We start from the raw sequence: 14,278 nt of genomic DNA, 5'->3' as shown, positions 1-14,278 counted from the left end.
ACATGGATATACAGGGTTATACACTAAAGCCTGCCCACCTTGAAAAAGGTTGAAGCTCAGGATTTATTTTCCTTGATCAGCTGTGCAATTGCAAACACCCACATAAAAAAATCTGTTTAGAATATATTATTAGATTGTCAGGAAAAAATCAACACAGTATCCTCAGATCTTAATGAAATGTCTGTCACAGACCTGTCAAAACACAGGTACAGTTCAAAAGAAGCTTTTCCAACCATGTTATTTTTGCTCTTAGCCAGCCATTTGGGCTGTAATGAACCATTCCCCACTTTCCTCTCTGTGTCCAAAAGACTCGAACCTCAAAAAACTGAAGAGGCTTGTGTCATGTTGATGATTTTGAGGTGTGAGTCACAATGCATTTGTGTCAGCTGATCACTGTCTGTTTAGATTACATGATTCACTATCTTGTAAACCAGAGATTTGCTTTCCCTGTTCAGTGACTAGATTGATCATTCTGATAGTCAACTAGTCATCGACTATTGAAACAATTATCGACTAATCAGATTATGAATCTCCTAATTATTAAATGGCTTGTTTGCTCTCAGCTTTTAAAATTTGCATGAGGTTGTTTAAATGATGTGCTAATTAAAAATAAAAGACAAGATAGATGGACACTTCATTCAAAAGTACATCTTCTAATGAACTTTGCTGCCAGTCGCCGCGGTGTTGCATCGTCAGTGCCACATTGTTTACCTGGTGCTGTACTCTACTGGGCACGAGATAGGAAGGAAGTTGATGCCTCACTGTTGATAAAAACACGTGTGGTGACAATAGCAGCTGTACTCTATTGTGCGTATGCAATTCTCGGCTGAGATGGGAAGGAAGGCAGTGCCCCCTCTCCCCCAGACTATAGTCGACAAACTCGTTGGCATCTACTTTGATTATCAGTTTTTGACAACAACGTTGACTAATCGCTGAGAGACCCCTAGTTGATTGTTGGCATTTAATCCCTTAACATACTCTTTAACATCTAACATCCAGTCACCTCTAAAACCACATTTTGGCACAAAAAAGCCTGGAGACAAGAGCCATAACCAGGGTAAAGATTAAATGGTTAGTCAGGAGGAAAGAACATGGATGAAGGAATAGATTAGCTCTGTAAGTAAAATAAAATATACATACATACAGGACTGTCTCAGAAAATTAGAATATTATGATAAATTCCTTTATTTTCTGTAATGCAAAAATGTCATACATTCTGGATTCATTACAAATCAACTGAAATATTGCAAGCCTTTTATTATTTTAATATTGTTGATCATGTTTTACAGCTTAAGAAAACTCAAATATCCTATCTCAGACAATTAAAATATTCTGGGAATCTTAATCTTAAACTGTAAACCATAATCAGCAATATTAAAATAATAAAAGGCTTGCAATATTTCAGTTGATTTGTAATGAATCCAGAATGTATGACATGTTTGTTTAATTGCATTACAGAAAATAAATAACTTTTACCACAATATTCTAATTTTCTGAGACAGTCCTGTATATTTTGCAGCGATAACTGGAAATCTTGTTGTGGTAGCTTCTCCTTCAGGCTTCCCACAGGGAAGATCTCACACGATGTTTCCATCTTATTGGCTGAAGGCTTGAATAGGGATCGTCCTGATGGCTCCAGATATTTGGCTTGTTAAATATCCGTCAACCAATGGCTCAGCAATTTTTTTTGACTAGTCTTTAAGCTGCTCACACATGATGATCCAGTGCCAGCAACTGCTGTTTTGCCAACATCATGTCAATCAAACTCTAGCTTGACAATACTAGGCAAAAATGGTGTCATTTTTTATATTTGTAAAGACAGAGTTGGTGACAATGGCATAGCAATGCCAGTCAAGCTTTAAAAAATTTTAAAAATGTAGATATTTTCTATCTAATTCGAGCTCTACGTCTGCTGGTGATGCTGTCTGACCTGAGAGCACACGTGTCTTTGCGAGCACATCAATGCAGAATTTTACAGTAATCGATACAGAGAGTGGGGAAAATGATATGTGGGTGACCTAAAACATCCTTGGATGCTGTGGGGGGTTTTTTTCCGAGAGACTAAGACCCAAATATGTCAGAAATTGCTCTCCAGAACTCTCCACTCAAAGCTGCCAGTGGTCACTCTGACTTTCATCAACCATTTAGGAGTAATGGTAGTGAGACGCTAACGTTACAAATGTGACCATAGACTGTGTGATGCGCTGGAGAATCTCGTCTGATTGTGGTCGTACTTCAGAACTCCTGGGGCTCCGGGAAGACTCGTGTATGCGTGCAAAGATCTATTCCTCTGCTATGTGCTCTTTTCCTTTTGGCTATTAACTTCTCCACGGCGAAGCATTCTCCTCCGTATAACCCCATCCTCTGGATCCGTGTCTCTCACCAACCAACTTGGTGTCCTATTTCCCTTCCAGTTGTTTTTGAACGTTCTATGTACTCTATGAACTCCGCCAAGTCCTGCTGACCACGACAGGATGGTCATAAAGAACTAATTTATGCCTGAAAAATGTTTTTCAATGTGTTCTTGCAAGTTGTCTTAGGCCCCGTTTACACGTGGCAAAAACGGTGGCGTTTTCATGCGTTTTGGCCGTTCGTTTACACGAAAACGAAGCTCAAAGTCACCAAAAACAACCGGCTCTGAAAACTCTGGCCAAAGTGGAGATTTGCAAAAACTCCGTCTTCACTTTTGCTTGTAAACAGAGGGAAACAGACATTTAGGCTGCAGAACGTCACATTATGAGACAGAAACGTCACCAGAGTCATGTGTGCGACCTGTGTTTACAATTAGTTTGGCCACCGTCAATATTTTCTTGTATTTTACTTGTTTTATATTCTAAAGTCACACTTAAAAGTAACTCCACTTCTCTCTCACTCCAAACGAAAGACCCTCGTTCATCTTGGAAGTTACTGGAAGTTACTCTGTCATTTGTTGATGTTTTTTTCCAGGATTCTGATTGGCTAGCATGACTTTATCTTCTCGTTACACTGCCCCCTGTAGGTTTGGCTGCTCATAGCACCTTAACAGCGTATTTATGGGGGTTTGTGTAAATGAAGAGATTTTTCAAAACATAGAGGGGGAAATATCCGTTTTTGTAAATACCCTATGTGTAAACGTGGCCTTAATCAGTCTTAGGCTCCTTTTGAAAACCCAATAGCTAAATACAATGGTTTAAGTTGATCTGATTAGTGATTTCAATATTTAATTGATTATTGACTATGAAAATAGTTGTAAGTTTCAGCCCTACCCTTAATGACAGCCGCTGTAAAAGCACAGGGCGGATGGTGATAGTTGTTTCATTTTAAACATCAAAATTTAACGTCAAATCTAGAGCGTAGAAATCATTTTCTCCTCTCACTAATATGTAGAATTAATTACCTAATAATGAAGGCCCAAACCTTTTAGCAGATATGAGGCAAAGCCGTTTTTATCATAGTGTTTTATTATGACTGTTCTTTCTGGGCTCATGCATAAGAGATTAAAACCAGCCGTGCGTCTTCACATCAGGTCTAATGGTATGTTTTGTTTTTGTCTCTTTAGTTCTCACAGCTGCTGTCACACAAGCTTCATTACAGTCGATGCTCCACAAGATCCTCACAGCTGGACCATCAGCTTTCAATATCACTACTATCCTCTCTCAAGCTGCTCAACTCTCCAGCCAAGGTAAGAGACGCCGTCCAGATGTTTTCCACTGTGCTGTTGTGCAAGCAGTGTAGGTCAAAGGCGAACACTATCACTGCCTCCCTATGATATCTAAAGCTAGTCTTGAATCATATCAATAAGTAAGTTACTTTCAATCAATCCTTAAAGCAAAAATACATTGTTAAATTACAATAGTCTGTTTATTGAGAAGTCACGATTGAGTGATTGTAGACCGTTAGAGATGAAGGTAGGTATTGTTTCCTGTACCGGTGTATATTAGAGCGAGGGGGGAAAAAGCAAATATTCTGTGTACAGGAATGCATTTTTAAATGTTTTTTGTTTTAACTGTGATGCAAAAAAGTCACTGAAGAAATTGAACAGCAGATAATGTTCCACTTATTTATTTGCCATAGGTTAGAGTAGACCTTTTACTCTGTCAAGAAGAGAAGATTTATCCGAGCTTGGGGTTGACACTATAAGGACAGTTGCTTGTGACCCTTTACTGGAAGTGAGGTTGGTGTGGGGGTTCAGTTTCCTGCCAAGACGCACTTCAGTCTCGGGCTGGGGATTGATCCAGAAACCAGATTCACTCAGGAGGCCACAGCTGCCAAGGAAAATGCTCCCGCTATCAGTGGATCAGTGATAAAAGGAGAGGAACAAAACATGCTGCGCATAAAATGACTGTTTGTCTTGATTACGCCTCTTCTGTTGCGTATAACTGGGCACTTTTAATGGTAAAAGCTTTTACCTCTTAATTTTAATGCCAGTGCACATGCTGAAAATATCAAGACAAAGTGTCATCTGCCAAAATAAATTTAAGTTGCTACGGCAACACCTGCAATTGGTTGACCCCCCCCCCCCATATCTGGAAAGCCTGCAACAGCATGTAATGACTACTCTAGGTCTTTGACGTGAGTTACTTTTTTACTGATAATCCAGAAAAGATTCTTAAGAACGATCTCAGTCTGGTAGACACCAACCATCTGCACCCCTTTTTATGAAATGTTCACTATTATCCTTCATAAACTTAATGTTTTTCACTCATGCTTGTTTGTGCATAAGTTTATCAATAGAAAACAATATCTTCCTCTCACCTTCCAGCAGTTTTTTACGTTTTCATCTGATTTTAATTCATATCCAACTAGACACAGTGGCAATCTCCATTTACCCTTCTGTCTAACATCTGGTCATCAATTTAATATTACATTTAGATCCAAAACTCTGGAATTAATTGAATGTGTCACTGAAGTCAACGCTATCTTTTACCTCCTTCAGAAAGTTATTAAAAAAACATCTTATTCTGTCTTAACCTTCAATGTCTTTATCTTTAATGTAATCCAGACCTTTTAATGTGTTGTACATTATCTTTATTTCATCACAATTGTTGATGGGAGTGGAACTCTGTACAAGCCCTTCGGGCTTCGTTCCCTCCATGTACTGTTTTTAAAAAAGATTTGTGCTAAATAAATAAATGAAATTCTTTTCTCTTCCTATTTCTTAAGCAGCTCAGCAATCAAATCAGTCACCAATGTCTTTAACATCCGACGCCTCGTCGCCCAGATCCTACGTTTCTCCGAGGATCAGCACGCCGCAGACCAACGCTGGTCCCCTCAAGCCGCTTCTCAGCACGCAGCCTGTCATCTCACAGCCAAAAGTAAGACAAACATCAACTCTGCTCAGCAGGTGTAGAACTTATCCAGCAGCCAAGGAACCGTCAGGTATCGTATGGTAATGTCTTCTGGAGACACCTGCAAGTCAGACAGACTTTGGAAATAAAATGAGGCCTAACCAAGGGGAAGCATCTGTAATCTCCCTCATTTTAAATACGTTGATCAATGAAATGTTTGGCAAAAAGTGTCCCCTTGTTTAAATCTGGTTTATTGTGTCCCAGGTAAGCACGGCAGCGGTGAAGCAGGCGTCTCATTCCCAGCCCTCATCTCAGCAGCCGCTGTCAAGCGAGAAGCCGCACAGTCATGACGCCACTACGGCTTCACCTCGTACCATCCAGCGCCAAGGGTCAGTACCAGCACACAACGCAGCAAAGCTGGACACGAGTCCGGTTCTGATGCTGTGAACTGATTTAGAAAACTATATTATTTTTGTCAAGTCTGTTTGTTTTATTTAGGATCCCCATTAGCAACAGCATTAGCTATTCTTCCTGGGGTCCAACATACACACAAATTAACACTTAATACATAACAGACATACATTATACATGACTAACAAAACAATAATAGACACAACTCCCTTAGTCACAAACAACACAGAGGATAAAACTAAATCACCATCATTCTCAGACATAAATACATAGAAATGAAATCAAATAAAACACCTTCATAAACAATACCTGCCTGAAATGACCTTATCTTTGAATTATTGACCACTTTTCACCTTTATTGTATTAGGGTTTACACTACCTGTAATTCTATTTAAAACTTCATTCTGTTCCTTCCAAATGTCAAATCATAATCCATTACATTTTAAGATATTGTTTCAACTGAATCTTAAACCAATCTATGCTACTGTACCTACATGAGAAATCTGAACTGGTATAGAGTTCCAGCCAACCATGGCTCTGTAGAAAAAAAGTTATCTGTATCAAACCTGTTCTCACCCTCGGTATGAACCTTCTTTCTGATGTTGTTGTATTGTAACCATGGTGAGCACAATGATAGTATAATCTAGATAGTATAAGTGCAAAGAATATATTATATTTGATTGTTCAAAACACTCAGGACCTGAAAGTTTAGGCGATGCTGTCATAAGACTGGCTGCACACAGATGGAAATATGTTATTTTCCCATGAACACCAGCTCTAGTGATGTTTCATTGCATAGTGTTGCTGCGCCATCTGCTGGTCATCAGTGGAACAAACTGTGGATCCTTTATTTTAATAATGGCACTTTTCCACTAGCACCTACTCGGCTCTACTCAACTCAGCCTGGTTTCTTTTCCATAACAATTCAGCACCTGGAGCAGAAGTAGGAGGTTGGAGTGAAGCTGCTGTGACGTATTTGATTGTGTGAATTTATCGAAGAAGGCAACAACACTAAAGATGTAGAACCTGGAGGAGATGATAGATGTGCTGCTGGGTCTGTGAAAAATGAGAGAAGCTTCAAGCAGCAACACTTTTTAATTTTTGTTAGTTTGTCTCTGTGCTGCTGAAAAGTCAGCTGGAGCCGTGAGCAGCTATGAAGTGACAGAGCTCCTGGTGGATCTGGTCGTTCCTTATCTCCGTCTAGATCCCTTTTTAATTCTCTCCTCAGCACCAGGTTTATGAACATCTGACCCTCAGAGTTGGATCACCAAACAGACTTTGCTGCCATTGGCTGTTGAATAAAATGAACAAGAAGCTGTCAGTCTCTTTTTCTCTGATTTCCTCCTCCTGACTCAGACGTCTGACTCCAATCCCCCAACCAATCGGTGTCCTGTAGTGTGATGATGTCAGATACAGCCGACTAAGCAGCTTAGAACCTCAGCAGAATAGTTACAGAAAAGTATCTACTCAGCACGTTAGACCCCTAGTGGAAAAGCGCAATTAACGCACGGGGGGAAAAAAGCGCCATAATTCGTGAAACTCATTTTTGTCTGTTTCAATTGAAAGACTTATTCCATTTCTGTGTCTTTTTAGTAGGAGTATGTAATTATTTGTAGACATTTTAATGCCTGTAAGTCCTGCTTCTTTTTTAAGGTCAGCGTTTTCATATTCAGGATGACTAAAGTCCTGCTTTTTTTTTCTTTTTCTGTCCTTGTGTGAACTGTAGCAGCCAGCGGAGTCCCTCCCCCGGTCCCAACCATGTTGCGTCCAGCAGCAGCAACGCCCCCAGTTCTGCCTCGGCCCCCCCAGCCTCCTCAGCCCGGCCCTCCTGCTCCTTCACCCCCACACTCGCCGCTCACTTCAATGACAACCTTATCAAACACGTGCAGGGGTGGCCCGCAGAACACGTAGAGAAACAGGTCAGTACACCAGCTTTTATTCTTATTTACTTTTTCATTTACAGTACAAAGGCACAAAACAGAACAAGACACATTAATATGTACAAATAGGCACTTGAAGATATTCCAAATGTAGGGATTTAAGTGGTATATTTTACTGTTGTGGTAACTGACGGATTCTCATCATGGCGTTTAGGGAAAAGAAAAGGATAACGCTAATGAGTGACCAACATGTACATACACAGATGGAAACACATCGTGTACTTCTAGAATCCATCCAAAATGTGATCAGTGACCTTATTAGAAATAAACAAGAAGTTGTATATATAAAAATAAGAATAGAGGGTCTGCATTGACGTCACTTCCCCACCCACGTCCCCTTACTCACACTGAGTAGCAAAAACAGCTGCAACTAGTGGAGAAGACGGGATAACAGCCGATTATCGGCTTAAATTAAAGTCAGTTGGACTTGACAGTGACCCGTACAGTTACCCCAAGAACCAGTGGTCCATGGACATTAATATTTGGTACAGTTACCAATAACCATTGGTCCATGGACATTAATATTTGGTACAGTTACCAAGAACCAGTGGTCCATGGACATTAATATTTGGTACAGTTACCAAGAACCAGTGGTCCATGGACATTAATATTTGGTACAGTTACCAAGAACCAGTGGTCCATGGACATTAATATTTGGTACAGTTACCAAGAACCAGTGGTCCATGGACATTAATATTTGGCCACGAATCCAGTTTCCTGATATTTATATTTACTTAATTTCTACGCCGGGGAAATACACGAAGCAAAGCTTGAAGGCTTACAAAAGTCTTGACGTTTGGTCCGACTTCAAGGCAGGATTTGTTGTAGAAATTAAAGTGATGAGGACACCGAACTTTATGATTTGACCGTTTAACGTTAGCTACCCAAAAATCCAACATTACCTGATACAAAATGGGAACCGCAAATCCACGTTTCGGTGTCTGGAATCCAGTTGTTTCTGTGAATTGCAGCGATCCATTTGTCTCTCTTAAGCTTATTTTTCGGCAGTCTGTAAAACGATAACTCTGATTTCTTGCTAAATCTATGAGTACAGTCGATCGCACAACAGCTCTTTCCCATTTTAGATGTTTTCCAGTTGCTCAAACTGAAAGTTTACGCTGACACTCAGTCTTTCTGCCACTCAGTCTTTCTGACACTCAGTCTTTCTGACACTCAGTCTTTCTGACACTCAGTAGGCGAAACCAGCTGTGAAGTTGCATCTGTGACGTCATGCACATTCCCCCTATAAAATATATAGAACACAACAGTAGACTATAAAGCTGCAATAAAATCCCCCCTCCAGAAATTGCATAAAAGTCCCAAATCTTCTCAAATGTGTTATATTTCCCTTTAACAACATATGTAAGTTTCTCTAAAGCAAGGCCTTGCAGTAATCCCTCAACCCAAACTGCTCCATGTTTGTCTCCAACGTGCTGCAGGCGTCAAGACTCCGTGAGGAGGCTCACACCATGGGCAGCATCTGCATGTCTGAGAACTGCACTGAGCTCAAAAACCTGCGCTCTCTGGTCCGAGTCTGTGAAATCCAGGCGACACTGCGCGAGCAGCGGTAAGCAAACCTCCGCTCCGGCCGTTCACCCACGTCGAGCAACAGCCAAGAATCCTAACTATTGTTCTCTTGTCTTTCTCACAGGATACTGTTTTTGAGACAACAAATCAAAGAACTTGAAAAATTGAAGAACCAGAATTCCTTCATGGTCTGAGAACTTTGGGTTGGGGGTTTGAGTGAGCGTGTGGAGCGTGTGAGAGGGTGGGGAGCTTGCACATAGATGGAAGGTGAGGAGGGAGCTGTTTATTCCCTCTTGAGCCCCAGTCTCAACACACACGGGAGTAGCAGTTGGTTCGGACCGTTGGACTGGGAGACCCGAGAGGGAGATGAGGAGCTGATGTCGGGGGAGGGGGGGGTTGATTTGCAAGACAGTTTTGTAAAAACCCACGGTGGAGAAAATGTAGATTTCTTGTAGATGTTATTATCTATGTTGTACATATGTTTTGTAGATTGAAGCCATGGAAAGCCATGCCTGTCAAAGCTTTGGACATCCAGACTAATCGACACCTAGGCGGCTACGGTCATTAGCTCGCCTGTCCTCCATGTTAACCCATCTGCAGACTTAAAGGATCCCTTCTTTTCAACTCAGATCATTGAACCATTGTGTGTGTGTGTGTCTGTGTGTGTGAGAGAGAGAGTGAGAGACCTGCAAATAAACAGAGGAGGATGTTTTCAGCAATTTCTTTCATTTATTCACACACAGGTGTAGCTTAAGGCAGAACACAGTGGGGTTATTGTTGTTAGTTTCTCTTCAAATCTTCTGATTCTTCCGTCTGTCCTCTTCCTCCACCCTCTCAGGTTGAACTCCAGCTTGTACTGAGGTGTGGCAGACATCCCCCTCCGTGCAGATGTGTGTAAACTGCTACAATGGTTCAGTGATCTTTTGCAGCTTCTGGTGGCCCTGCATCATTATCCAGTTAAAAAAATCATAACAACAAAATAAGAAATGTGCCTGGTGCTGTGATGGAGTGGGTGATTATTTAAAAAACACAACAAAGAACCCGGGATGTGATGGTGTGCTGCTTTTGGACCATTCCCTCTCCCCTCACCAGGCCTCGTCCCTGTCCCCTCGCATTCTTCCCTCCTTTTTTTTTTTTCTTTTTAATTTAAACCTTCTGTGTTCCTGCTGTTTTTAGTTCCTTTCACCCTGCTTTCACCCTCTAAAGCGAAGGTGGTACCTCTGTTTCATTCCTTTGTACATACGTTATAACGGTGGAGTTTTAAGAGGATGAGAGAATGAGGTTTTATTTATAAGATTTGTTAGTCATAAAGCAGTGAATCGCAAAAGAAATCCAACCCGTTTTCACCGGCGCCTAGTTTGAGTGGTGGTACAGCTGCAACAGGTCAAAGATGGGTGTAGGCTGTATGTGGAGCATCTCTTCAGTCAGGGCAGGGCCAGGGGTCAAAGCTCTAATGTGAAATGTATGTATTGTAATAAATATGTTAAACTAAAGTGAGCACTGGTTATTTTCTTGGAGTGTAAGTATTGGTCCATATGCTAGTGCCTTGTTGAAAGTCTTAAGCCTCTTATACCTGCAGGCTGGGTTTTTTTTTCTTAATTTTTGTGATCCCGTCTGAAGATCTTCAACAAGCATGTTGCACACAGGGTCAATCACCTCCCCCCCCTCTCATCTGTCTGTTCCCACCTGTTGAAGAGCAGGGACCTGAGCTGCAAACGCCTGTTTCTTTCCCCCGCCCTCTTGAGCTGAACAGAACCACACATTCAGTAACGGTGACCATGTCATTGCTTTGTATATTGTTTCCTGAAGTATATTGACAAATGAAATAAAGTATGCCTCTCCAGGGCGACGTTGTTCTTGGGTTTGATGGTCCCATCAGCCTCACTTTTTTGTCTACCTATGACTTGTTTGAAGCAGGAAGAACCAGGTATTAAACTGTTATTATATTAGTGTGAAAGTTCCCTCTGGCGACCCCTGCTGGTCATTTACTGGACAGCAAGTCAACTTCGAGCTGCCTTTGTAATATGTTTTAATTACAAATTAGTTTTTTAAATCACTCTTATTGAAGGGAGAGGAAACATTAATATTTAATTAAGGAAATATCCAAGTAATTTTTGTAAATTATTTCCAGAGTCCTGCATGGTTCTGCATTTAAATGCTCTGACAACTATTCCTTTATTACTAGGCATTTCCATGTTTTTGTACTTTTGGAAATATTTTTTTTCTGTGATAATCAGACTAATGACATTGGTTTATCAAAGCTCCTACTGAGGAATCCTACTGCATGAAGGCGAATATCCCTGATTTAAATGAGTGGTATGAACTGACGACCCGTGTTTATATGAAATACTGAGAAGGAAATGTATTTATTATTTACGGTAATCTTAGTTAACCAGGTTGGGCCCGTTGAGATACAATGACCTCTTTTTCAAGGGAAGCCTTGCCAAGACAGCAGCCAGAGAAACATTAAAAGTGCAAAGATTAAAAACAGGCACCACCAACTCACTCAATAAAATACTAAACACTCGACAAGATAAATAAAAATGTGTGCTAGGTTAAAACACAGAAGAAATGCAACAAATTGAAATTTAGATATTCAAAATGGGTTTGAGCATGTAAAATGTGCTTTTTGTCCCTCACATTTAACATTATGTAAATACATTCTTAAAGGAACAACACAATTGTGACGTTAAACCAAAAAAAAAAAAAAACTTCAAATGAATCTTTAGATCGTGAGCAGAGGTAGTGTGAAAGATGTTGAACATCATGTGGTTGGAAAGCTTGTAAATCAGTTTTACAGCAGTAACTTGAGATGAGCATCCATCAGTGTTATTTTGGAGGAATTTTGGCTTCTTTTACATTTGTTGCTTCAGGTCATTTTCCCAGCCATCTCTGCACCAGCCTGATCTGTTCCAACACCCAGCTGTAGTTCTGCTGGCGTGTTGTATCACATGGCCTAGTGTCGGCCAACGCTCAGCTGTTGAGCAGATTACCTTATATTTGACACGTGTAGCCTATGTTTTGTTTTTCTTTCTCTCCTCCACAGCAGCTCATGTTCCATTTATTGATTTACCTCTAGATTTCCCTGACACAGCCTTCTCAGGTCATCAGAACTCAGGACTGCCACTGTGACCAGCCTGGGCATTCAGGGCAGTTCAGGTTCATTATTTATCCTAGGACATGTCACACGCCGGGGGGGGGGGTTTCATCCTGGAACATCCCAGTGTTAGGGTGACTGACTGCAGCCACCCCAACAACACACATTACACACACCTACAACATACATGTATGTGCTCTCAAAAGGAAAAAATGCAGGCACTCTGGTGGCTTGAAAAAATTAAAAAACCTTTATTTGACTGGGTTACATACTAAAAAGACACCAACGCGTGTCGGCTTGCGCCTTCCTCAGGGTGTATGGAGACAAGAGACAATCAAACAAAATTAAATAGAATTCAGTTCAGCTGTGGCTCCTCAGGTCTCTGCAATGCTCCTCCAGGCCTGAAGGAGGCGCTGGCAGGAGCACCCAGATATTCTGCTTCCTGAACAATCAAAAAAAGGAAAATTAAATTGACTGTTGAAAAGTAACAGAGTAGCAGTATAACGTGAATCATGAGTACCAAAAAGAAGACCATGCAAAGAATAATAAAGCTAAATATATCATCTTTTCCGGGTCAGAAGAAGAGCTCCTTGACTTCCATTTCTATGTAAACAATTTGAACAAAAACTTGAAACTGAGCATAGAATACGACGTTAAAGTCATCAATTTTTTAGACCTGCAGATTTCTAAAGATGACCAAGGTTACTTGCACACGTCCATTTTTAGAAAGGAAACTGACCGTAACACTCTATTGCATGCAGATAGCTTCCACCCGCCGTGGCTTATTAAGAACATCCCTTATGGTCAAATGCACAGATTAAGGCGTATATGTGATTCTGACCAAGACTTTTTAAATCAATCAACGGACATGCAGCAACGTTTTAAACAGAGGGGGTATAAATCTGAGCTCCTGACTCAGGCTCATAACAGAGCTTCATCACTGGAGAGAGGGGATCTACTCACCCCTAAACCTAAACAAGAACAAGTTCAGAAACCCTTCTTTGTTACACGCTACAGTAAACAAGCTGTCCAGATCAAACGTATCATAAAAAGAAATTGGGACATAATTGAGAGTGACCCCTCTTTAAAAGGGGTTTTCCCTGAACCGCCAGGTATCAGCTTCAGAAGGGCCCCCACCATTAAAGATAAACTGGTGAGGAGTTACCTTCCTGCTCACAAACCAGACACCTGGCTGCGTCGACCAAAGGGCAATTTTCGGTGTGGTAACTGTAGATGCTGTGACAACATGGTCAAAACGGATACTTTCATGGATGTTTTTAGCAACAAGTTGTATTTTATTTCCAGTTTCATAAATTGCAACACTACTCATGTTGTATACCGACTGGAATGCATTTGTGGTTGTTTTTATGTAGGCCTTACTAAAAGGAGATTGAGGGACAGGGTGGCTGAACATAAATATGCCATTCGTACCAAAAATGTGAACTACCCAATGGCCAAACACTATATGGAGGTGTCATGCTGAGTGCCAGGCTGTGTCTAATTGTTTGTTTATTGTTTTGGAATTGTTGTTAACCATTTTATTTGCATGTTTTTGTTTGTTACTGTTTGAAATGTAACCTTTTCTGTGTTTTGAGTTGACATGCAATTACCTTTTGTTTGAGTTTATTAGACACAGCTGAACACAATCAACTGAATCCTGACAGACAGCTGCAGTGGCCAATAAACCACTGCAGGCTGGCCCCCCTAGACCAATGGTGAACGAGGGGAGGGTTCCCTTCCCCTTATATATTCAAGGCAGACATTCAAGCTGGGAGATTGAACGGACGGACAGAGGCCCATGAGGGACGAGAGTGGATGAACAAGAGTGGATGGACTGACGTACAGAGGCCCATGGGGGCCCAGGTGGTTGGGGAGCCCCCGGCGGACTCGGACCGGGGATCCCTGTTGGCGTGGGCCAACAGGGAGGGGGCACTGAGAGGGCACTGGAGGACAGTGAGCCCAGAAAGACTAAGACTGTTCATCTTTAACCTTTTTTAACCTTTTATGGATTGGCCATTTTAGAAACAGTTCTATTT

At 41.2% G+C, this 14,278-nt stretch overlaps 1 protein-coding gene across 3 annotated transcripts in view; it reads left to right on the top strand.

The window, feature by feature from the left end:
- The window catches only part of waca (WW domain containing adaptor with coiled-coil a), a 43,093-nt gene extending 32,455 nt beyond the window's left edge, over positions 1-10,638 (top strand). For 2 of the 3 annotated variants that reach the window (XM_061713309.1, XM_061713307.1), the window contains exons 8-13: positions 3,539-3,661; positions 5,143-5,294; positions 5,532-5,656; positions 7,405-7,597; positions 9,058-9,185; positions 9,270-10,638. In XM_061713309.1, coding sequence (XP_061569293.1) covers positions 3,539-3,661; positions 5,143-5,294; positions 5,532-5,656; positions 7,405-7,597; positions 9,058-9,185; positions 9,270-9,339 — 791 coding nt within the window. In that variant the 3' untranslated portion in view covers positions 9,340-10,638. The remainder of the gene's footprint in view (positions 1-3,538; positions 3,662-5,142; positions 5,295-5,531; positions 5,657-7,404; positions 7,598-9,057; positions 9,186-9,269) is intronic. The other variant, XM_061713308.1, reaches the window with a different exon arrangement.
- Positions 10,639-14,278: the final 3,640 nt, after the last annotated feature.

This window comes from Cololabis saira, chromosome 22 (genome assembly GCF_033807715.1).
Source record: "Cololabis saira isolate AMF1-May2022 chromosome 22, fColSai1.1, whole genome shotgun sequence".
In the NCBI taxonomy this organism is placed as follows: Eukaryota; Metazoa; Chordata; class Actinopteri; order Beloniformes; family Belonidae; genus Cololabis; species Cololabis saira.
Note: the sequence above shows the minus strand (reverse complement) of the source record. Positions and strands in the feature narration are given on the sequence as shown.